Source organism: Notamacropus eugenii, chromosome 5 (assembly GCF_028372415.1).
Source record: "Notamacropus eugenii isolate mMacEug1 chromosome 5, mMacEug1.pri_v2, whole genome shotgun sequence".
Classification (NCBI taxonomy): Eukaryota; Metazoa; Chordata; class Mammalia; order Diprotodontia; family Macropodidae; genus Notamacropus; species Notamacropus eugenii.
In genome coordinates, this window is record NC_092876.1 from 216,322,433 (window position 1) to 216,348,792 (window position 26,360).

Here is a 26,360-nt window from a genome sequence, read left to right on the forward strand (position 1 = left end):
GCAACAAGATGTTGTTGAATAAACTGAGATCATATTAGTAGTAAACTGTGCAAACTCTTTGATTCAGTGCTACGACTACTAGATGTATACCTTAAAGAGATCAAAGACAGAGTGAAAAACCCAATATGTACAAAAATAATTATAGTTTGAATACTTCGAATAGAAGAAATTCTTGGAAATTAAATAATTGCCCATCAAGTGGGGAAGTGCTGAGAAAAATATTGTATATCTAAATAATGGAATATTATCATGAAAAATAAAGAATAAGACAGATCCAGAGAAACCTCAAAAGATTTGTATAAACTACTGCAAAGTGAAATGAGCAAAACCAAGGGAATACTTTTCATAGTAATATCCATACTGCAAAGGAAAACAACTTTGAAAGACTTAAGAAACTTGGACAAGGTAGTAATCAGTCACAACTTCAGAAAAATGGTAAATAAACCTTCCATCTAGTGGCAAAATGGTTATGGACCAGAATTGTAAAATGAGACATATATTTTCATACTTACTCATTTCACATTATCCCCTAATAAGTGAATCATTGATTTGTTTTGTAGTACACTGCTTATTTTTTACAAAGGAGAAATTCTTGGGAGAAGGAGGAGTTGGTGGGAGCAGCAGAAAATGTAGAAAGGGAATAAAAATACACATCAACAACTTTTAAAAATACACATAAGTGGACAGAAGGACATTCAGAAGGGCTACAAAAACAGTACAGTCTTATTACTGCTGTGTTAAATTAATATATTTTAAAAAGTACATAAAAGTTCAAAGTTTCATATACAAAAAGCCGAAAACAATAATTTTTGTAACACTATATGCATTACAAAAATCTGTCCTCACAACCCTATGAAGTAATCTCACAAGTATTATAACCCTAGTTTAGAGATGAAGACCCTGAGGCTTGGACAAGTGGTTTGCTCCAGGTCATGTGACAAGAGCCAAATGCCAACCGAGGTCTCCCAACTTCCAACTCCAAGTTCTATGGTTTTTCTATTATTTTTCTATTACTTGCTACCTCTTTGATCTAAAACCTAGAAAAATTCTCATTTCAAAACTAGTCTAAAGTATATTTGAGCAGCCTTCTCATATTCAGGAATGCCTCTGCCTTGTAGCCCTCTCTTCTGGTGGGTGAGTTGTTTACCCGGACCACCTTTCCATGAGGCCCACTTGCCATGTTTACTTCACTGCCAGCTCCACTCCTCACTCTTCAGACTTCTCTACTTCTTTGGCAGCAATATCTCTCCCCTCTACCAGCACTACTTATTGGCTCACTATTATGTGTAGCCTTCTCCCACTAGAATATAAGTTCATTGTGTCTACAGACTTTTTGTAACTTTCATTTGTATCACTAGCATATAGAATAGGGCCCAGTACATAGTAAGTGATTAATAAATCTTTATTTATCTAAACTGAACACTAATTTTATTCCCTGAACTATAGGAAGTACTATGGAAGATATTAAAAGAAAGTAGGAAGTCCTAGACCCCAGTCTTAAAGTTCTTACAATGAAGTTGGAGAAATAAAAAAATGTGGAAGAACTAGAAAATGACATGAATGTTAAATGCTGTTGTGGGATAATTATGTACTAGACTGTGGGTTTTAGTTTATGAATGTGAGTTTAGGAAGGCTCCATGATAGATAGAAGGGACCTAATAGGTTATCTAATCTAATCCCTTCATTTTTTAGATCAAGTAAATAAGATCCAGAGAAATTAAGGAATCTGCCCAAGGTCACACTGGTACTAAGTGGTAGGTATAAGATTGGCTGGCACTTTGGTCCTATGAGGTCAAATCCAGGTTTCTTTCCACTGTGCCATGATGTTTTTAAAAGAATTTGAGCTAGGCTTTGAAGAAAGCATAAGACTGGAATTGAAAAGCGATAGAGAATTCAGGGCCATAGGAGTGGGGAGGTTATATTCTCAAAGGTATAGAGACAGTAAAGTGCCCAGCCTCAGCAGAAAGAGACATTAGTCTTGAATCCTCAGCATTCTCAGAATTCTGGACCCATTTGAGAACATGTGGTATATTCAATTATCTCCTAGGGAGACTTGGGAGAAATACAGGAAAGCTGGTCCAAGTTCAAATGCACCATATTCCAGTCTCAAAGGCACTAAAGAAGTCAGGCTTACTCAGGTACATTATCTCTGGGTAGAGGGGATGTTTGGATCCAGGGAAGCACAAGACCAGACTTAGGCCTACCTTAATGTAGGCTGACATCTCCCAGATAAACTGGAAACATCTTAATTTTAAATTCACTCAATTCATCTATTGTGAGCCTTGACAGTGGGTGCTTGAGACAAAGCCTGACAGCAGTCTCACTTGCCTCATGTAAGCATAGATTCCCAAAATGGGTGATACTGCCCCCTAGGGGACCCTGGAATGATACAAGGGGTTGGCAGTAGCTGTGGGTGCAATTAGGGGGCATTGAATAAAATGAGGGGTGGGGTTTGGAAGCATAAGGAAAAAAGAAAAAAGAAGAAAATTTTGAAAAACTATTCATATATGTTTCATCTGTTGTGTAAAAGAATTAAAGTTGTAGCAATTATGTTATTTTCCAAATAAACACACAAAATGCAAATTATAACCTATCAGTGATCAAGTACACTAACAGGTCTTAACAAGCAAGTGTTGGCAGGCTAATACGTGTCTCACATTGTTCAGAAGTCAGGCATACGTCAGCAGGATTATGTGTGTGTAAAGAGTTGTTTACAATATGATACTATATGGTTATATGACACAACATTGCATAATCAGAATTTCAATGCAGGAAAAAACTCACAAGTTTACAATAAATTATTAAATTTGAGATATGTCATTTTTTTAAAAAGTTGTAATTTTTGAAGGGATACAAATTTCAAAAAAAAATTTTTTTTTTAAAGGTTAACCTCTTTAAGAAATAGATTTCCAGGGAATAATTAAAGGGGGGATGGTTTAAAGAGGAGGCAGACCAAATAAGTTTGAGAATCTCTGGATGTGAGCCATTTCTAGCCCTCAAGGATACACAAGTTGTCATTATACTTTTAGACCCTACTATACTTCCCCACTCTAGGGACCTGGACATTTGCTAATTTCAAGAATATTTTCCCACACTACCATTTGTCTTATCAATAGTGTCACCTGAAGAAACTGGTATCCATTCAATGGATTTTGCTTTACCTAAGTCTCAAGAGATGGCGCCTCAGTTTACTCTGTACCTTGCTCAAAGAGACAGAGAAAAACAGAGGCAGAAGCAAAAAGTCAGAGACAGAAAAGACAAAGAAAGACATAAAGTCAGAGGTACAGAGACAGAGATTTCAGGAGTGAAAGAAAATGAGAGACAGAGGAAGAGACAGAAAGAAGAGAGAGATACACAGAGACAGACATTGAGAGAGAGAGCGAGAGAGAGAGAGAGAGAGATAAAGAGAAATAAATACCCTCATTTCTACAACGTAACACTAAGAACTATTAGCTGGTAAAAGATACAACCTCTGACTGGAAAGGTCAGACTTCATTCTGAGGGGTAGGGGAAGCAGAAGGAGAGGAGAGAGGTTCATTTGTATGGAAGGGCGAATTTAGGATCCTACTATTAAGTCATGTGGAATGGGGCACTCTGACTTGGCATACAAATGAGTGCCAGCTTGAGCTTCTGGATTTGGTATTGCCTCATAAATCCAGGAGATTTGTGTGTTAAATTCGCTCGAACTCCAGTCCCCAAGGATTTTTATGGTGTGTCCTATTCCATACAATGTGTCCTAGAGCAATATTAATATTCTTACTCTTCAACACTATTATAGACTTGCCAAGGCCACTAGTACAAGGGCAACAAGAGAACCATGAAAGGATAGTTTCAAGGGAAAGAATGTACGAAAAGGGCTTCAAGACCAGTCATTCAAGAACAGCCATGCAATCTCCGTCTTCAGCAAAGCACAAAGCTGCCCTTACAACGGGAACTCAAAAGCAATTTCTGCTCCTTTGAAATAAAAAAAAACAAATCCCAGTGCACACAGACACACTAATACAGAGTTTGCCAAGCTGTGCGCCCTCCAGTTGACTTTCTGCACATTCCACACAGGTGCCTAAGGAGGAAGAGGTGGTGATTTAGCCCTAGTGTGCTGAATTTGGTATTCATGCAGATGGAATTCCGTCACTCTTGACCATTCAGCACTTCAGACTGTCATCATCACATTTCATCTTCAAGGGCTATCTCAGCTCCTCAAATAGACCCTCATTGCTCATCTCATTCATCCAAGGATGAAAAATGTGCCATGTGGCATTACATTAAATTACCTTCAGGACCTGCAGCTTGGCTTCAAGCTCTGCTCTTCTAAGAATCATCGTTCCATTAACTGTCTCTAGCCTGTATTAAGAAAAGAAGGGGCGGGGAATGTTTCACATAAGAAACGTGATACAGGGTATTAAGCTGCACATCTTTATTCTAAGTACAACAGAGAATAACAGTCATAACAAGCAATTTCTGTACTGGGTAAGGGGTAGAAAATGTGACTGGACACTAGGAGAACAATGTTTGCACGATCAGTAGCTTCCTAAGATAATTAATTTCACTTACAAACTACTAACTAGCTAACAGTTACACTAACTAGCTAAGTAGTTAACAAATAGTTGGAAAGCTCAAATGTTTCTATAAAGCTAAAAGATCTCAAATTTGTCCATGAACCCTAAATTTTGGGGGAAATCCTCAATCACATCATCTTAGTTCTGGGTTTAAAGAAAAATAGAACACTCAAGTTCTCAGATCTATCTAAAAATTTCAAATGAAACCAGAAAAAACTTCCCCTTGAGAGGAAAACAGAAACAAAATGTTCTGTATAATTAATAAACTATATATCGTTTTCTCTTATCTAATCTAAGAAATTTTTGAGTAGCGAGGTACTAAGATGAACATCTTGGCAACAATGCTTGCTCTGCAATAGAAGTTACTGAGAGGGCAAGATGAATGACTGGTCTCTGAAAGGCGGAATAAATAATCATCTCTCCAAAATTAGATCTGCTGTGTTCTAGGTGGTGCAGTATATAGAACGCTGGGCCTGGAGTCGAGAAGACTCATCTTCCTGAGTTCAAATGTAGCCCCAGACACTTACTTACTAGCTAGGTGATTCCGGGTAAGTCATTTAACCCTGTTTGCCACTGTCCATCATCTGTAAAATGTGCTGGAGAAGGAAATGGCAAATCACTCTAGTGTCTTTGTCAAGAAAACCCAAAATGTCATGAAGAGTCAGACATAACTGGAAAAAGTGGGAATCAGAGATAGGGGATGAGCTAGCTGTTTTCTTCAGTTTTCTTCCATCCTCTAAGAACCTATGATTGTTTTTAAAAAGTAAATTTCTGAACTCTTTGGGAATGAATAGCTGTAGTATGGATAATAAACTTTAAGGAAATAATGTAGCATAGTAATGCAGTCTTGGAGTCAGGAAGACCAAGTTCAAGGCCTGTCTCCAACACATCTGACTGTGCAAGTCACTCAGTCTCTTAGTGATACAGGCAATTTGCTAAGATAGGAGTTCTTAGCCTGAAGGAAATCCATGAAATTGGATGGGAAAAAATTACACCTTTATTTTCTCTAACCTCTAACTGAAATTTAGCATTTCCTTCAGTCATTTGAAAACATGATTCTGAGAATGGTTCCACAGGCTTCCTGAGTCTGACAAAAGAAGTTAAGAACCCTAGCTTTAAGATTATAAAATGCAGAAGAACTGCCAATCCGTATGAGTTAGGGAGAATACAGAAGTTCTATACACCAAAGGGAAAAAAACAGCTATAAGGTACAACTTTTATTGTAGTAAGTGATTCCTAGGATTTTACAAACTTTAATTGGTCATTAAACAGCTTCATTGAACTACTTTTACTCATCTCAATTTGGGCTGCTACACACTAGAAAGCAGAAGCCATCTTCCTTCCGAAGGGATCTGCTTTTACAAAGGGCTCAACTTACAGGCCTTTATCATAACTGTATTTTAGATGCTCACATGATTTAAGGCTTATATTTCTACACAGATAACAATTTAGGGAATGAAATGTTCCTTGGGCATAATCAAGGCATTTCTGAGGAGGCTCATACTTTTGCAGAGCACAAGATCATCACAGAGTGTGCAATAGTTCTTTCTTTTTTAAAATGGAAAACCTGTCTGACCATATCTTCCCATGCCTTACAACCCAGTCCATTATTTAATCAACCCCCTTCATCCTACCACTACCAAGGGAAGCAACAAACATAAGGAAAACCATGAAAGGAAGTGTGCTTTGCATCCAAGAATAATATATTGGACCTTCCTATCTCTATATCACTCAACCCATGTTCCCAGAATTGTGTGACCTCATTTTAGAACCACCATTCAAGCCAGGAAGCAACCAGGTTCTTAGTCCTATAGTGACAGTGATTCTAACAATGTGTCTTCATCATAGGAATTTGTTTGTTGTTTTTCTGTCTTTTCCCTCACCTGTTTCGACACACACATAAACACACAACTTAAATTATCACGCTAAAAATTTCCTTAAAAAGCCAGATATCAGTCTACAGACAAACATAAGCATTGATAGCTTAAAGAGTCATAGGATTTAAGGCCTGAGGAGAGCTCAGAGAACATCTAGCCTCAGCTCTCCAATTTCCAAATGAGGAAAATGTGGCACAGAGAGGTGATCAGTTGCTCAAGATCATAGAGATAATAAGTTGAAGACCTGATATTCAACCACAAGTCCTCTGACTTCAAAATTCTGTCCTTTTTACTACATAGTGCTGCCATATGCATGAAGAGAAATAACATTTTCTCCCCTCCACATAAGAGAGAATATATTGCTTATCCTCAACCGAAGTTAAAAGAAATAATCAGATTTATTCAAGTTTTATTGGTCTAAGTTTCAACCAAGAAGGAATACATCTCAATAGCAGAATCTGGATATCACAATAGAAAGTGGTTGGGTAAAAAGCAATGCCTTATTTCTCTTACAAATACTATATGCACTCTTGAAAAGAAATAATTTGCTTATGACATAGAAGAGGAAAATTAGACTTCCTGACTCTTGAGAGAGAGTGTGGTACAATGGAAAGCACATAGGCTTAGCAATCAAGAGGCATGGATTCCAGTACCAGCTCTGCCACTAACAAGCCTTAGGGAAGTCTTTCAACTTTAGTTTTATAGTATTTAGATCTGGAAAGGATCATCGAGGGAAAGAGGTTTTGTTTTTCCTTCATTCTCAACGAAGGGAGTTGGAAAGGCAAGAGTAAAAGGAAAAGAAGGCAGATTTTCCTGATTGAAAAAAGTTTAGTATTTTTCCTTTAAAAAGTGAGATTGTTGCCTAGAACACTGAGAGGCTGAGTGACTTGACAAGGATCTCAGAGTCTGCGTGTGTCAGAAGAAAGACTTCAACAACAGTTTCTGTCTTTGGGCCAGTTTTGTCTCCACTATGCGACACTGCCTTTCGTAATGTAGAAAAAGCACCCGAATTTTTCATGAGTTATTAGTTCTATTGTTTTAAGCAACAGAGCAAAGGTTATTAATTTGTGGTTCATGAATTTTTAAAAAATGTTTTGATAACTGTATTTAAATATAATCTATTCTTTCATAATCTTATGTATTTTATTTTATGAATTTAAAAACATGATTCCCAGAAAGGTTCTGCAGTCTTCACCAGACTACCATAGGGCTCCAGGACCCACAAAAAGGTTAAGAACTCCTAAAATGAAGTACATCATCCATACAAGTCAACGCATCAAGGTCCAAAAAGTTCATCTGAGCCCAAAAAAACTTGTGTCAAGCCCACTGTGTTTGGAATCTTTTAAAATGAAATCTTTTTCAGCGAAAGCCTACATATTTGAACTCAAGATACACTAATAGGATGATGCTCATAATTTCATCTGACTGGAAAAACTGGAGAACTATTTTAAAAAATTGTTTATACCTGATGGAAAACCTGGACATGGTATCTTCCTTGTTATGTTCTTTGAGCAAAAATAATACTAGACAATAGACATTTTTATATTAGGTGCTGAATAGTTACCTTAACCTGTTTCCTGCAGATTTTATCAATTCAACCACTTGCTTATGAGTAAAACCTTCCGTGTTAATTCCACTGATATTGGCAAGGACATCACCTGGGAGAGGCAAAGAAAAAGAAAATAAAAATGAGTGTTATGCAAAAAAAAAAAAAATGCCCTCCTGGGTCTGTACTTCAGACCAAAGCAAAACACCCTTCTCAATAAGGAAATGAAAGGGATTGAAAATTCATCTCAATTCAGCAGGCCTTTGGGATAGGTATGAAAGATGGGCACACATGATCAATCTTTGCTGTCAGGAAATTCTTACTTCTAGCTAACGATTTAAAGTATCTCTTCTAGCAAATGTTAGAGGCATCATAGGATGGAAAACAGAGGACTGAGCTGGTGCCAAGAAAACCTGTGTCCAAGCCCTGTCTCTGACATGTACTAGATAGTGTTCTGGCGAAGAAAGTCCCTTATTTTCACCCCTTCCCTACCCAAATCATATGAACTTGGCACACTACTCAAATGCTATATGATGAAAGTCCGGGTCAGGGGTTGCATGTTAATTACCAGTATGCAGTCCAGAGCGATAAGCTGGACTGTCTTCCTGTACTTTAGAGATATATGTGTACATCTCATCCAAATAGGCATTTTGATTCTGCAGCTGGCAAGTCTGTAAGTATGAAAACAAGATTCACGATTACTATATGAAACTTTCAAATTCATTTTTAAAAACAACTTTTCCTTTCTTAGTTTGCATGCATCCACATGATCATTTTTCCCCAAAAATTTGTACCCAGGGGCAATGAGCAATGTTGGACAATCTTTTGTCACTGTGGATGCACTGTTTTACTAGGAAACTGTGCCCCAATCTCATTAAATTTCAAAACTTTAGGAGAGACGGATGAGCTAAGAGTAGCGCACGAGATTAGCAATTCCAGCTTTAGAGAACACTCAAACTATCATCACTGCACATTTTTTAAAATCAATAAATATCTCCTTATAAGGAACAAAAGTCCTGGTAAAAGGTAAAGAAAGAAATCCCCTTCATGTTCATTTCCAGCTGGATATTTTCTTATCTTAGAATAAGAAGATGTAGGTATGGAGAGAAATATGCAAAGATTGATTATTTTAAATTAGAGTTCCACAAATAATGACAATCTGTCCCACATTTATATAGAAGCACAGTAATTGACTCAATTATCTTCATTTCTGAAAGCTTTGTTATGCCTTCCCTGAATACCTACAGACTCATTAGAGAACTAAATTAGAAAAAGTTATGCTTCTCCTATTATATCAATTTGGCAAAAATATGATTTCAATTTGATGCAGAAACACAGAATATATGTTGGATCAACACACTGTCCCAACATCCTAAGTTTGATGAGTTTTCTCCCCACCGTCTTGCTTTATGAGGTCTAGCTTCGTATTGAACCAAAATAAATATTTTTATTTTAACAATTTGTTTAACTACTTCCAAACGTAAGTTACACACATCATGATATTTCCTACCCAGGGGAAACAAGTGCAATCCAAATCAGATTTTATAAAACTTCACTTTTTTATTGATAATTTTCTTTTTTGTCATATAACATAAGACTTATCAACTAACACAAACATTTCAATACACAAACAATAAGAACAAAAAGACATTCAAGTTTTCTAAGATACTAGAGAATGATTCTTCAACCTCTACGTACATTGTCAATTTTTTAAAGGGTGATATTTCAAGTTTAGCAAAGGGGCTCTTTATCAATCCATTAAAGCTCCATTCTGAGGGCTGACCATGGCATGGAGAGGCCTTCAAAGTTCATGGTATACCAACAGACTGCAAATTCTGGTGGGTCCTATCAACTTGAAAAGGGTTCAGGAACCCCCTTAACAACATACTGCTTCTTAAAGAACAACCTGTTTAATTAAGTCCAGAGATGCTCATCAGCAGATTTTTTTTCTAGCCACAGCATAAACAAGATGCACGGCAATCGCAATCTGCACTGGTGAAGAGAATTCCCATACCAACAAAATCAAAGTTTCCTAAAATACTAAAGATGCAAAATAATAATAATAGCACTTAAAGGCTGCAAAATGCTTGACCTACGTTATCGCATCTCATTCTCCTAAACAGCCCCATTAGCTAGGCCTGTGATGGGGAACCTGTGGCCTCGAGGCCACATGTGACCCTCTGGTCCTCAAGTGCAGCCCTTTGATGAAATCCAAACCTCACCGAACAAATCCCCTTAATAAAGGGATTTGTTCTGTAAAACTTGGACTCAGTCCAAAGGCTGTACTTGAGGACCTAGAGGCCACAGGTTCTCCACCCTTGCACTAGAGGCTTTATTATGCCCATTTTTCAGATGAGGAGCCAAAGCTTCCTCAGATTAAGTGACTGGCCTAGGATCATACAGCTAGTAAATATCTGGGGTAAAACTGAAATTTAGGTCTTCTTAATTCCAAGTCTAGTAGTATACCTAATATACCACCTAGCTGTAAATTTTTTTAAAAAGTTACAAAACTACAGAATGTGAGAGCTGCAAGGTCCCTCAGTAGCTATTTAGTTGAACCTATATGAGGAAAAAAATCCCACTATAACATACCTTGCCTTTGGTTAGTTACAGAGTTACAACAGTTAAGGCCTGCTAGAACTTACAGTCTAGAGCATAATTTAATTTACCCTGTTTCTGATTCTCCACCTCAAACCTAATTTCCTTTCTTCAGAGTTGCAACATCACAAACCCTGGTTTATAAAGTAAAAAAACCATCTCACTTCCCCCAACCCCATGTAACGTGATGCTGCATTCACAACTGGTCTGGGCCTATGGCCAGTTCTCCATCCACTCCACCACACACTCTCTTCTCCAGGCCACTTGGCCCTATGGATAATATTATTCCCATTTTACATATGAGGAAAATGAGACTAATTGGTTAAGTGATTTGCCCAAGTTTATATTGCTAGTATCTGAGACTTTATTCAAGACCCAGGTTTTCATGGCTCCATGTTCAATTCTCTAGCCACTGCGTCATACTGACTCTCATGAGCGCAGTGCTGGCACGGCGAAGGCAGGAGAGCCTTCTTCTCTAACATCAATTCCCAGAGTCAGCCAGTTCATTTTTTCCTTCCCCCATTTGTAAACTCTGGAAAATAGCTACTTGGAAATGACTAAATAGCAAATGGTTCCTCATCTTTTCTTCCCCACATGTGATTGATGGAATGAACAAATAAGCTATAAATTAATTCCTTCATTAACCAACAATTGAACTGTAAATGAATATACAAAACTATAGAAACAAGTGTGAGTTTAACATGAAGAAACAAGGGGTTTTCCAAGAGAGTTAATGACATAGTCTCAGTGAAGGGAGATTAAAAATGCAACGATTCAGACTGTGAATTATTAACTAAACCTAATCTCTGAGGATGACAATAAAGTTTCCATGAACAGCACTTTTAGTTATCAGAGGACAAAGGACCGAACCTGGCAATAAAAGACATGGTTTCTTACATGGCGTCTGCTAGAACTTTGTACCTCAAAGACCTTAGAAAAGTCTCTTTGCCTTTCGTCTATAAAAGTTTGAGGCAGTTGAGCTAAATGATCCTTAAGATCCCCTCTATCTCTAAGGGTGATGATCTATTAAAGTTTTGAGTCTTGATACGTATACAATGGACATTCACTGTGGAAAGGACCTTTGCACAAGAAAGTGGATGCTATTTTCTCCAAGCAGACTATGTAGTCATTTGTTCTGACTCTATAGACACTGTTACAAGTCAGGTGATATTTCATATTTCAAAAGCAACAGAAGCTATAGTATCTTTGTAGCAAAACAAAGAATTTCTAGATTGCACTAATTTACAGCAAAGGTGACATGAAGGTAGTCAATAGGCTTTCTTCCACTACTTGGCTTAACTCTTGTTCCCTAGACTTATCCAATGCAGTTAGATTGAGATCGTTTGTAGTTTTTACACATGAAAATGGTGCTCTTGTAAGTAATATTTCCTTATTTTTAGACTGCTTTCCAATGCCAGTGACTAGGAAATATCTACAATGAAAATTGAAGGATCATAGATCTAGGCTAGAAGGAAACTCAGAAGTCACCTAATCCAGATAAGAAAACAGGCTCATAGAGGCTGAGTGATTTGCTAAAATCACAAAGGTGGTTTGTGCCAAAATCCCAATAAAAGGATTCTAATCCAGGTCCTCTGGTTCCCACATTAATGCTCTTTCTAGTATCCTACACTGTCTCAGGTAACTTAAGCACTGTGTGCAAAAATCTCCTCATCCAGAAACTAGAGAAATCTGTGATTAAGTAAAGTGTATCTCAATGAAATTCAACAGCCTACCAAAAAAGAAACTCTAATTTGCCAACCACCTAATTCATCAGTAAAACACTAAACAATGGCATTGTCATCGGAGCCAATTCATTTTTCTCATAAATGTGGTCATTCAGCAAACAAGCAATGAATAGGAAATAAATTATCACTAGATATTTCTTTCATCACCTATAAAATAAATTCCCTTCAGTCGCCTAGTCATTGATTTTTGTACCCCTAGTCTGTATCTATTCAATTCAGTCAACCTACTATATGCTGGATGATACATATGCAGGGCACTGGTGATTCAAAAACAGTAATGCTCCTGTCCTAAGCTGATATTCTATTGGAGGAATACGGGATGTACACACAACGTAATGTCAAAAAGGCAAGAATGCCTACTGGAAGTAGGGTAATGAGGTAAAAAGGGTATCCTCTAGGAGCCAACACCTTAATCAAAGAAGCACCACAAACATTTCAATGATTTAAATCGAAGTATTGTTCATTACAGTCAATATTGTCTTTGGTATTTTCTACCTTTTATGGTTCACTAAAAATCATCACAGGGGAAATAACTAAAACAACAACACCTATCATTGAGTTGCTTATAAACATACTTGTACAATGGAGGCAATGGACCTGGGTTCAAATACTACCTATTACCTTTGTGACAGTGAGTGAGTCATTTAGCTTCCCTGCACCTCAGGTTCTTCAACTGAAAAATCAGGGTATTGGACAACAGAGCCTCTGAAGTCCCTACCAGCTCTTAGTTTATCATCCCATTATCCCTAGCCAGAGGTGGGAGCCAGAGGTGGGGACAGAGTCACAAATTGGAAAACAGAGGAATTGAGTTCAAATCACGGTTCTGCTATGAACTCCCTGTGTGAATCTGAGCAAATCACTTACCAAGGCTGTTCGGGGGCTCAAATAAGATAACTTTGCAAACTTTGAAGTGCTACAAAAATACCAGACTTTTATTCATTCATTCATTCATTCATTCATTCATTTGCCTACAGGCCTTCTCTCTGATGGTAGCTTCACTCCTTAAGTGTTCTACTGCACTGCTGCTATGTTTAAGCAATGTTTATAATGCAAAACAGTTATGTGCTGGTAAATGTTTAACCAATGGGCTGGGAAAGGGGTAGGGGGAGAAGTAGGTGTAACACTTTTAAATTTAATCTGCATTAACACTTTCCTAAGTCTAGACTAGGGGTATAGACCACCCACCCAAGAATTTATACTGCTGGGGCCTCGAGGCCACAAGGTCCCCATCCCTGGTCTAGACAATCCAATAAACAGTAAATCAAGCCTTGATCTGTAGGTGATCTTGTTCTGAGGTGAAAATGTTCACAATGAAATGTTAAGCATAGGTTCTCACAAGCCAGTTAGAGCTGGTTCCAGCACAGTCCTATACTTAATACTTCCAAGCCTCAATTTCCTCATGTGTAAAATGAAGATGATTTATAACATTACTTCTCACTCTAAATCTGTAATCTAATCTCCATCTGTCATCAAAGGAACCTGAATGGCCTCTGCTCTCCTTAATCAGAAGTCAATCAGGTTTCTTTGATGATAAGGTAGTGAGTTCAGCTGTTTTTGCAGTCTCGTCAAAGTCCTCATGACCGAATTTAGGGTTTTCTTGGCAAAAATTCTGGAGTGGTTTGCCATTTCCTTCTCCAGCTCATTTTACTGATGAGGAAACTGAGGCAAACAGGGTCAAGTGAGAAGATAAGCCCAGGTCATACAGCTAGTAAGTGTCTGAGGCTGGATTTGAACTCAGGAAGATGACTGTCCAGCTCTCTATACAATGCACCACCTCACTGCTCAAGATTACTATAAAGACTAAGGTAAAGAGCAGCTCTCAAATTGTCTGAGTCTTCAACTGCAGCTTCTCCCTGCCTTGGTCTTCCCTTTGCCACCCACCAAACACCTAATCTAATACCTCCATCAGATCTAAGATGGGTTCCCTCATTCTCCAGTCTCACCTCAACCATGATTTGAAAGGAGCTAACCATGACACCATCTGACATTTTCTTACTGAAATATCTAGAAAAATGTTAAACTGCCTACCTGAATTTCAAATCCAAACGTTCCATTATCCTGCTTTTCCACAGTAACCAGCCTTCTGTAATGAAAAACATTGCATATGGAGAACAAAACATCATATTTGGCACAAAATTATGATTCAGGAAAACTGCTAACACTGATCCTAATTATGATGTGCATGCTTGTATGTATGTGTGTACATGCACATATATGTATTTGCATGTTTTAAACAATCTGGAGAGCTGAGTCCCTAAATACAATATGCTGATAAAAAGCAAATGAATATTTTTTCCTATTTTTTACCTTTGTGGCCAAGAGAAGTCACCCAAGGAACTTGATCTGGTCAAAGCATTCTGAAAACAGGAAAAAGAAAGTAAAAAATGTGGTGAATTTTTAAGTCTATAAAAACATTTCTTAGTCTGTAAAACATTTGAGATCATCAAAGAGCTAATTCTATATATAACTTTTGCTTTGACCCAGCCTCTATGAAGTCATTCATATAAAGGCTTAAAGTTTATCCAATTCTCTAGGGAGAGAAAAAATAGACAAGAAGGACCTTATTTTGGAAACAGGATACAGGCAGAATGCTGAGGTATTTATCTCATAGCACTGCCATAATACCTCTATCATTTGGGATGATAATTACTGTGATAAAATACCCAGGACTTCAAAAAGAACTTCATGTCTGATTTTTTTTTAATAGCCTCTGAAAGGTGATCCCTAACAATTTATAGTCAACAATCACGTTCAAAAAAACAAACACCCATAGAATAACATGTAAAATCAGGATGTCAGATATCTTCATTGTATACTCACTAGCAGTCTTGTACAAACAGAGCCTGCGTGTTTAATAAGGACTTTTAAGGGATGAGGGCTTAGTGGAGGAAGATGGTGAGGATGAAGATGAGGATGAGGACGAAAACAATTATCTTGTTCCTACCACAGTATTCAGTATGTTACTTTAGGTAAATAGATAGATAGATAGATAGATAGATAGATAGATAGATAGATAGATAGATAGATAGATAGATAGACAGATAGAGAGATACACAAAAAGGGGAGGAGGAGAGGAAATGAGCATTTATACAGCACTTATATGCTTAGTACATAATGCATGGTCAATGCTATTTATGATCCCCATTTTACAGTTGAAAAAACTGAGGCAAGGAGCTAAGTATCTTGCCCAGGGTCACACAGCTAGCAAGTACTTGATGACAGATTTGAAGATGGCCAGGTGATCTATCTGCTCTCTACGAGGTGCTTAATATAATACATGTACATTATATATTATAGCATATTACACTGTTATTTATATATACATACATATGTGTGTGTACGTATACACATATGTATATGTAGCTAGGTGGTGCAGCTGACAAATTGCCAGGCCTGGAGCCAGGAAGATTCATCTTCCTGAGTTCAAATCTACCCTCAGAGCCTTAGTAGGTTTGTGATCCTGGGCAAGTCACAACCCTGTTTGCCTCAGTTTCCTCATATGTAAAATAAACTGGAGGAGGAAATAGCAAACCACTCCAGTATCTTTGCCAAGAAAACCCCAGATGGAGTCATGAAGAATAGGACATGACTGAAAACAACTGAACAACACAGTATATATATGAATAAACAAAAAAATTTATGATTTCATTTGTGTGAGAAACTCCAGGTAGGGGAATTCCCTGCACCAACACAAATCATGACCCACCCCTGACTAAGGAGATAAGCCTGAACAGGCCGGGGCTTGAAGATTAAAAGTCCTTCCCAGGACCACCGAGATAGTAGAAATGTCAGTCTCATTGAACATAGGCCTTCTTAACTCCAAACCCAGCCGTCTATCCACTTCTCAGAGATGTTAAACACACAGTCTACTGACAGCACATACTCACAAAACTCTTGCCTGTGCACAGCCCAAACTGGATTAAAATGTTCTATGGAAATGTTTAACAAAATAAATAAAAAATGCAATACAACATTGCCAATGTTAATTTGTGGTTTTCTAAGTTCATATGCCATCTGTTTTTATTTGGATTTTCTAGCACTGCTACCTCTACGTTATTTATATTGATACTACATGTCTTTACATACAAAAGATTTATGATTTTCCACTGTGTGGAAACTATAGGTGTGGGGAACTGTAGGTGTGAGAACTCCCACCACCCACTTATCACTTAGTAGATAGGCCTAAGCAGGAGCCTCTTAGGGCACATAGAGGTCATGCCCTATCCTGGGCTAGAGGTGAATATAGGCCTTTCTGCCTCCAGGTCTATCTTATTCAGAAAGAGAAATGTTAATTCTTATGAATAGATTAGGTACACACAGATACATTATTTAATACAACTAGGCAGTCAGGTGATTACAGTGGATGAAGGCTTCACACTTGGAGTCAGGAAGACTTGAGTTCAAAGCCTGCTCTAAGACACCTTAACTGTGTGTCCCTGGGCAAGGCATTTTACTTTTCTCAGCCTCAATTTCTTCGTCTGTAAAATTGGAATACTAGTAATAATGCTTATCAATGGCAGGGTTGTCACAAGGATTGAATGAGTTAGTGTATTGTAAACCTGAAAGAGCTAAATAAATGGTAGCTATTGATCCACATATAGCCCAGGTGTTGGACTCAGGGCCTCAACTCTCTCTTTGCTTCACTTTGAAGCAGTTTTAATTGAATAGATCTTCCAACTGGAATACATGCTCCCCCTCACAAGATCATGGATCCATGAAAATACTAGAGTATTTAATAGAATGTAGTCTCGGTCAAGTACTAGGGAAAGACCTGTATCCCAGGGACAGAGACAAACACTTCTACTCTTTGAACACAAGTGAACTCCCAAGACGGGCAGATCCTGCTTGGAAGTTCAGGAGAGGATAACCAGGTCCCTACCTCCTAGGGATCTGTTTTGCAACTTACAATGAGTGAAAGGGGTCCAACACAGAGATTAATTCTACCTACTAAAGCACAAGTTTTATAATAATTCTCACAACAAAAAGCCAACTGGGTTCATGAAACATCCAAAGGTCAATGGGTAGGTAATCTAGCAGGGAATCAAATAGGGTTCAGAAAACTCAGACAAAAGAGAAAAGAGGATGTCAGGAACTTATTGGCATAATAATAGTGAGATCATTCCCTGAGAGCCTGTACAAATGACATGTGTGACCCCAAACAACAGTGCCAAAAACCTTCCCACTTGGGCGGTCTGTTCTTTGGAAGGAACAGCTTGTCACCAAAGCTGGAAGCAATATTCCTAGGACGTTGGAATACCCAATACCAAATGCTTTCATTCCAGTAAGGCTTCCTGTCTGGCCTAATATCCGGGATTTGGCACCCAATCAATCAAGTTAATGCAATGGAAAGTCAGTATCTTATTCCTCCCAGGTCTGACATTTGAGCATTTCATTTTTCTCTCTCCCCAGTCTTAAACTCAAGCTTGTTTTAAGTACTGAAGGGTGGAATGAGCAAGTATAAATTTGTGGGAGCTTTCTAGAGTGTGAACCTTGATCCCTGGTGTACTCAGTCAGCCTTGGCGTAAGTTACCAATGCAATTTATCTCTCAGAGTGGGCTCCCTCTCCTATACATATACTATACTTGACTTTAGGTCAAAGCCAGAATCTGAATGATGGAGTATTGGAGGGAGGATGGCATAGTAACACTAGTCCAGATGCCACAGACTAAAAACAACTTATCTTTGAAATAAACAAGTCAAGGTCAGTCTTCCATCCATCTGCATTGCTGGAGGGAGTTTCTACAAGGGTAGTTCCCTACATGAATGAAATCACAAACCCAGATCACATTCAATCAATCAATATTAAACAGGTCACTACAGTTGAGAGGAAAAATATCACAATCAGTGCTACCTCTTGTTCTTTACATAGAAGCACTTAATAAAAGCTAACTGATGTTTGTGGAAAGAATGAATGAAGTAGCATGTTGATATACACTTGATATTCCTATGTATCCTCAAGTGCTCCATCCACCATGTCATCATTCCCTTTTCAACACTGAAAAGTTAAGTCACTTCTAGGTCCCCTAAATTTTTTGCTCCTCCCTATGAATTCTGAATAAACAAATTTTAACCTTACCCAAATAGTATGAGAGGATCATGTTCAAGACAGTTTAAAATATAGGAGAAGGATGGAGTGAGGAATGAAAGAGGGAACTCATATTAAACATCTGGCTCCACAGCAGAGACATAATTGGGGACTGAAAATTCCCAAAAGACTTTTTTTGAGGCAGCATTTTCCATAATCTATTCCAATGTAATAATGGTTCCCAAGGAAAAAGAGAAGAAATGGAGATAATGTTTTAGATTGTAATCAACCACATTCAAAATTAATAAGTTCATAGATTTAGTTCTGAAAGAAACCTTTGGGATCATCAAGTCCAACAACCTCATTTTACAGATGAGGAAGCTGAGGCCTAGGAAAGTTAAGTGACTTGCCCAAGGTCACATAGTTTAAGTGTTAGAGCTGCAACTCAAGGCCTTCTCTTCTGACTCCAAATCCCATGCCTTACTGCCATGTTGCCTCTCCAACGTCTGATTACATTAGTCAGACAAACTGAATAATACACTGTCCCTTAATTTCCTGGTGATGAACTCCACTGTGAATTAATGAGACAACATCATTGGTGTTGTTCAAGCAGAAGCTGTATCAACAACTTTCAGAGAGTTTAAAGAGTTTAAATCAGACAACGCACTTGGCCAGATCACTGCTCAGGTCCTGTACAACTCAGAGATTCTAAGAATTGGTATGCTTCCTTTTCAGAACTGACACTTTCCCCCAACAAGAAGAGAATCACAGAGGTGGAGGGAACTTCCAGGAGTCATCTCATCCATCCCCTGCATTCAGTGGAAACCGTTCTGGCTGAACACAGCAGGAAAATTCTGATTCTAGGAAATAAGTAGCTATTTAGTTCTTACCCATATCTAGGAAGGGAGATTTTGCAATCTTTCAAAATAATCCTTCCAGTGCTAACTAACCCTTTTCTTTAGAGGCTACTGACTGGTTAAGAATAAAACATTAGCCAAACACTAAGCTAGGTGAGGAGCTGGCAGTGCTAAATATCAATAAATATCTGTTGATGGATTGATCTGGGTTAAAAGAGATGCAAAGGAAAATCAACCTATGTCAAAGTCTAAATGAGTTCCTACTCAGATTAGCAATGAGAACGTTTTAACCACTTAACATTTAAATCAAAGTGTTCGCAGCTTGACACCGTCAACATTTCTGACATGTGGCATGCCCTGACATGAAGCCCACCTTTTTTTTTTCTTTAATCTGTCAGATTTTAACAGTGTATGGTTGGCACTTCTCCACAGATTCACGTGAGTTCTCCTATTAAATAATCTGCTAAAATGGAATAAGGAGAACCTGAGCAACTACCAGAGGACTGCGACACTGGGAAATTATTTCCCTGTGGGCTTTTCCTTAGGATTAGTAGCATTATTTGGGGCTCCATCCTGCAGTGTCTTACATTCTGCAGACTGCCCACCTATCCATAACCATCTTTCAGTGTTGTTCTGATGGCACCAAAAATCATGAATGAGAAGCTGGTGTGTGAAGTACAGCATATGCTGGCAACAGCTGTCTTTTATTACACATTATCTAATATGAGAAATCCAGGCTTAGCACTTGGCAGGGCTGCAAGGCACACATTCAACTGTGCATGAAGCCTGGTCAGATCTTAACCCTTTAGTGGTTCCTAAGACAAGAACTCTAAGATCAATTTTATTCATGTTTACCTTCTTGCTATCTAGTAACTTTCTTTTTTTTCTTTTCCTTTTGATAAAGCATTTATTAAGCACCTACCATATACCAGGCACTCTGCTAACCTTCTGCCTACAGAGATTGTGATGATGTGGTAATGACAGGGCTCACTGCACCCTTCTTTCCTGAATCCAAATGCCTTTGCTACAAGCTCACAAAAGGTGCCTGGCACATACCAAGCACTTAATAAAAGCTTGTTAAGAGACAGACTGGCAAAAAGTGTACGGAATCTATCTCATGCTGAACATGTCTGAAAAAAAAAAAAAAGGTACCTGGCACCACAAAGGAGGTTAGGACTGTTTCCAGCATTTGCTTCTGCTGCCCAGTAACAAGATTGCTTCCTGTAGCTAACTCTGCACATTCATTTCAAGAAAGTGTTTGGGGCCATTATCTACAGGTGTGTATTTAGTTCCAAAGTGAAAAATTGATGTTATGTTCTCTATTTTCTTTGCCACTCTTCCTCATCCCCAACACACACACACACGCGCGTGCGTGCGCACACACACACACACATACACACACACACACCACTCTTCCCCCTTGCTCACCCTCACTAGCATTCACACATTCATGACGTTTTCTTTCAATGTACTTTTTAAAACCTGGAGCAAGAGATAATCTTGAGACCTAGCCAAAGGCAAGAACACCCCCCAAAAATAGTGCAGCAAAATTGATTTTTTTCCTAATTGGCAACCAAGAGAAGAACTTGGACAAAGTAGTTTCATAAGAATGTCTAATCTCATCTCAACTAATTCAGTTTCAGCAAAACTAGGTGCATGAGCTCAGGCTTGCCATGGCATTAAATGAAAAGGGCTAAGTGACTTTTTTGGAGAGGAATTAACTTGGGATTTCTCTTCAAGCAAATCATAAAAAATCAACAAAAGACATTCATATGTCATTTGGATGTACAGAATTGATATGGGCAGCTAGGTGGGGCAGTGGATAGATGTCAGGCCTGAAGTCAGGAAGACCTGAGTTCAAATCCAGCCTCGGACACTTACTAGTTGTAGGACTCTAGTCAAGTCACTTAATGCTGTTTACCTCAGTTTCCTCTCCTGTAAAATAAGCTGGAGAAGGAAATGGCAAACCACTCCAGAATCTTTGTCAAAAACCAAAAATATAGGGGCACATGGAAGTCAGACATGACTGGATATGACTCAACAATGAAGAACAGATGCTACAGGTAACATGTGTTGCTGCCTTAGAATAAAAGCATATAGAAGACTGAACATCCCATAAGATGATAAGCATAGTGCTTAGTACACTGGAGACAGTCAACAAGTAGAAAACAGTGACCACTCAAGTTCCCAGAACCTTTCTTAGAAAGTCACCTTTGTAATGACTGCCTGTGTAAAGAAAACAACCACAAATAATCAGAGTATCTATGATTCTTTAGTCATGGGATATACCCTTGAAGCAAAATAAGAAAGAGTATGTACAGTTTGAAATATTGCAACTCCCAGCTTCTATTCCTGGTATTAGTGACTCATAGGATCATAAAATTCAGAACTGGAAAGACCCTTGGAGATTGCCTAGTTCAACCTCATCTCATCTTACTGATAAGGAAACCAAAGTCCTGAGAAGGAAATGACAGTGCTAGATCACACAGCTAGTAGGGATAGAGAAAAGGGGTTTTGTTCATCCTTCATTCTCAAAGAAGACCAATGACATCAGGAAGGTGATGTCTTAACTTTCAAGTGAATTGGGTTTAAGTGAGGTAGAGCTGTGCAGTCATCAGCCTCACTCTCTCTTTCAGAGTCATGGGAGTCCAGTGGCAAGACATAGGTCAGGATGACTGATGATGGACCAGGATGCAATAGGTGACCTTGGCCTTTTTTAAGCAAAGTTCTTTCCCAGGTCTCAGTTTGTCTGAGGCAGCACCCTTTCAGTGATTAAGGCTAGGTAAGAATTGAGGCAAAAGATGGCCTAGTATAACTTTAATAAAGAATCAGTCTAGGAGGGGGAGACCCTCAGAGTTTCCAGGGAGGAGGGATAGGGTGAGATTCCAATCCAGTTCCTCTTTCTCCAAAATTCAGCGTTTAATGTGGGTGCTCAGTGAAGACTGATTCAAGACCACAAAGTCTTACACTAGGATTTATGCATACCATGACTCCTTTGGAACTATCACATTTCTGAAGACTGCCCCTTTCCTTCCATCTCCTAAAAACATCTTCCAAATAAAGGCCTGAAGTGCTTTCCAAAACTCTTTGGGAGTAGGAGTAAAATACCAACTGCACAGACCATGGTGTCTGTCTGACACCTCCTACAACCACAGGTATCCTTGTATATACACATATACACACACACATACACACATATGAAATCTATTTTTAAAGAATTCTAAAGACAAACATCCAAAGGATTCTGAAGATTTATCTTAAAAAAAAAAACAAAACTGTGGGCTGGCCAGCTACAGTTTAACAGAAACGGAAGCCAATACTAACAAGAAGTCTGAATTGCTGATGTCAGACACAAAAATGTTGAAAATAACAAAGTGGGCAGAGAAACACCTGTCTTTTTGGTAGCCAACCAGGGATCCTGCTGCCTGCAAATCAGAGTTCCTGCCAAACTAGAGACTGGCCTCTCATAGCAAGCAAGAGGAACATGAATGTTAGTATATTCTTTTTGTGGGTTTTTGTTTTGGTCAGATGAATCTGTTGAGAAGTTCTGAAATATTTACATGTCTTTTAATTTCCATGCCCCATGTCTTTCAGGGTTGGAGAAATACCATAGAAACAGGGTTGTTCTTAGCACTTCCCACCACAACCCAAAAAACATTTCTTCCAGAAAGACAGATTGGGGGTGTGAGCTTAACTGTTGAGAAGCCTTACATTTTAGAGGGGGGGGGGTGAGAGGAGAAAAGTAAAAAGAGGCACTGTGGGATGAAGGAGTGAGGGTGGATATGTCTATACGAATGTCCATAATGGTATTAGGATTGTGAATACACATATGCATATTTTGAGCACAAAATTAAAAAAGATGTCATGGATAGAGAGCCAACCCCATAATCAGAAGGACAAGCTTCTAGTCCTAACTCTGATGTGCTGGCTCTATGACCTTGGGCAAGTCATTTAACTTTTCATTCTCTTAGGCAACTTCCTAAGATTATACAGGGCCCAGAAAATGCTGGTAGACATTGTTAGAGGAAGTCCCCACCCTATACTGATGAAATGAATGCCCTAATTATTTTTAAAGTCATATTAATAGGAACTAGCTAAAGAAAAGAGAGGGGAGAACATTCAAGCTTGATGGAGGGAAGAACAATGAAGAAGGAGTAAAATGTGGGAGAGTTCCTAGCCCTAATGTCAAAGTTACAAGAAAAGACAAGGTCTACTTTCCAAGTATAACATGATGCTCTAACCAGTCGCCCAACACTGCCATATTATAAGTATCACTGTAGTACGCTTCTCTGTAATAGAACTACAAGTAGAGTGACTCATCCTAATGTAGAAGTGTCAAGCTGCCTTGGTGTCTTCAACTACATTAAAACGTAATTGGGAAGCATGTAAACAAAAGAAATAAAAACACGGTAGAACCTAATGTTAATGTGTGATTTTATATGTATGTATATATATGTGTGTGTATGTATGTATGTATGTATACATGTATACATAGTGTAATGGCCCATATCTATTTGAGTTTGACACCACTGTCCTAGGGTACCAAAAACTCGAGAGCACTGACATCCTTTCAGCAACACAGAAGCACATGAACTTAATACCTAGTTAGCAAGAATAAGTCATTAAAATATGAACTATCACATGGCATGTTTCCTCTCCAGAAGTCGCCTTTATATAGACCTGAGTTTCAGTCTATAAGGGTCAGAATCACAAGATCTCTCTCCCTCTTCTCCCACCCACCCCAATCCCTACACACAGGTTAGCATACCAGGGTCTCTCCCTACACAAGGCCTTGTATCCCAGGATCTCTGATTAACTCTCTACTGCAAATGAATTTATCTTAAAGGGTTTGAGAATTGAAGTCATGCTGCTCAACCTGGGTGACAAAATTATTAGTTATTAACTCTATATCTAATTCTTCTAAAACCAGCATTAATTAAAACATGGGTTATCATTCTGTTTCAATCTATAGTACCTCTTTTGTCAAATACACATGTTGGGAGTTGATTATAAGAATTTTCATCATGTATCCATTAAAGAAAAACAAACTTTTCCAAATTGAGAAAAAACATCTCTCAAAACCAAAGCAAATGACACCTTCTTAAAGATTCCTGAGAAAACAATGGATCAGACAAAGTAGCCCACCAAGTTTAAATCTATTATCTGCTTTGATCTTCCTTAAAACATTACCAAAAAAAGAACAATAACAACAGAATGTAGGAGAGTACACAATTGCTAATATACAATTAAGTGATGATGATTTGTACTGTGAAATGTTTCAGAATATTTTCTACTTTAAAAAGTTCTATCCTGAATCAGGTACAGAACCGAGCTTGTTTTGGATTTAGGTGGGATTTTACTTTACTAGTTTATTAACTAAATATTTATTGTCTATTAAAAGTAGAATACTCTGCTAAGGCCTGGGTGAGATACAAAACTGAGATAAATCACTGGGCTTCACCTCATGGAGTTTCCAGTCTAGTAGGAGTGTATAATACAGACACAAAAAAAGTATAATACATAATAGGTTCATAAAGCAGGTATAAACAAAGTCCTACATGAGATTAGGGTACTAGGGAAAGGAATAGGGAGGAAGAGAGTTGTCATTAATGGCTGGTAGTAATGGAACCAGCAAAGGAACTATGACTGGTTTGTTTTTTAATCTATTTAACAAATAAGGGTTTGGCTTTTTTTTTTTAACAGTGTGAACGATGCAGAATAAACTGACAAATCTCAAAGCGGTTTGGCTGAATAGTTTCAGAATCATCATCTTACCCCAAACGAAACACCTTACCCAGAATCCAGCATGAAAGCTGAAGAACTGTATGTATGATCTGTAAAAGTTTAGCGAACTCTGCAGAAACCAAACCCTAATATGATTAAGATCTTAAAGTGCTTCTTAGTATGGCTACAGATGGGGTAGAGGGGGAGGAAGACAGGGACAGAAACACGCACACACACACGCACACACACACACACACACACACACACACACACACACCAGTAGTAGGGCAGTCACACAGGCTGTGGGGGAGAGAGCAAGAAAGAGCGACATGATCCAATAACCTTAAGGACCTCAGTTCTTCCTGAGCACTTCTCCAGTGAAGGACAGAAATATCTTTGTCACACCTGGCTTTATGTTTTACTAGCATCTCAGTGTACCCAGTGTATCCATTCGCACCCAGTACCCCTGCCTCTCAGCCACACTCCTTTCCAAGTTCTGCCTGAGCATCTCAGCTCATCCTTTTGGAGGGCAGGTGCTGAGTGAGGAGCCCACTGCCTGATGATGGCTTAAATTCCCCAAAGTACAAAACGGTCATCGTACCTGCTTTCGTCCCCGGGGCAAAGTGGCCACTGTGTCTGCCAGCATTTGAATCCTTTTATTATCCACTTGTGGGCTACCTGTGGGCGTAGAGTACACGCTATAAGCTGGGCCTGTGCTGTAGTCCAAATTCTTGTTCTGCTGGATAGGCCTTGGGAAAGACATTGTGCATAAAGGTCACTCCAGCTCACACATCGCTTAGCCTTGCTGGCCAGGGACAATTAAAAGTAGAACCTTCTTGACAAGCAATCAAAAGTAGCAAAGCGGAAAGAGTCTCATGTGACTTCTGTGGTTGGAGGTGCTTGTTACACAAATCCCTTTTTGCAGATCACTCACATTTCTCGGTGCCTTTTTTTTAAGCCCATGAGAGAGCTGAGAGGTAATTTTTGCAATTAAAGAAAATCAGCTTATTTTTTTCACTCTTGGCAACGGCCAGAACTCTTATGCTTTCATGTGCTGTGACAGTTTGTGTTCAAAATACCATCTGCTTTTTTTTTTCAGTGGGGGGGGCACTTTTCTCAAGTTTAATTTGCTAAATGCTGTCACATTTTTTCTCAACCCATTCCCCAGACCTCTCCCCACACCAAGTACACACACATATACACACACTTCACGTTAGCAAAAGTCAAAATGTGTGGTCATGAAGCTCCAGAGACTTTCCGCGAGAATTGCAGGTACTGGTCACGATGTTCTCCCTCTCTTTCCTGTAATGTACTTCCCTCATGGTACGCTCTAGCCCATCAATGCTCATCAAAGACTCATTATACCTTCCCCTTAGACTGTAACCATTCATCAGTCTTTTTGTTATGTTTCTCTTTTACCTAAACAGAAATA

General features: G+C 38.6%; 1 protein-coding gene across 7 annotated transcripts in view; it reads right to left on the bottom strand.

The window, feature by feature from the left end:
• The window catches only part of CYTIP (cytohesin 1 interacting protein), a 91,952-nt gene that overhangs the window by 18,047 nt on the left and 47,545 nt on the right, over positions 1–26,360 (bottom strand). For 4 of the 7 annotated variants that reach the window (XM_072612030.1, XM_072612028.1, XM_072612031.1 and 1 more), the window contains exons 2-7: positions 25,530–25,606; positions 14,630–14,679; positions 14,351–14,405; positions 8,548–8,650; positions 7,998–8,091; positions 4,272–4,341 (exon numbers count right to left, since the gene is read on the bottom strand). In XM_072612030.1, the coding sequence (XP_072468131.1) occupies positions 4,272–4,341; positions 7,998–8,091; positions 8,548–8,650; positions 14,351–14,405; positions 14,630–14,679; positions 25,530–25,574 (417 nt within the window). In that variant the 5' untranslated portion in view covers positions 25,575–25,606. Of the gene's footprint in view, positions 1–4,271; positions 4,342–7,997; positions 8,092–8,547; positions 8,651–14,350; positions 14,406–14,629; positions 14,680–25,529; position 26,360 lie in introns of those variants that run through there. The other 3 variants (XM_072612029.1, XM_072612027.1, XM_072612033.1) reach the window with 3 other exon arrangements.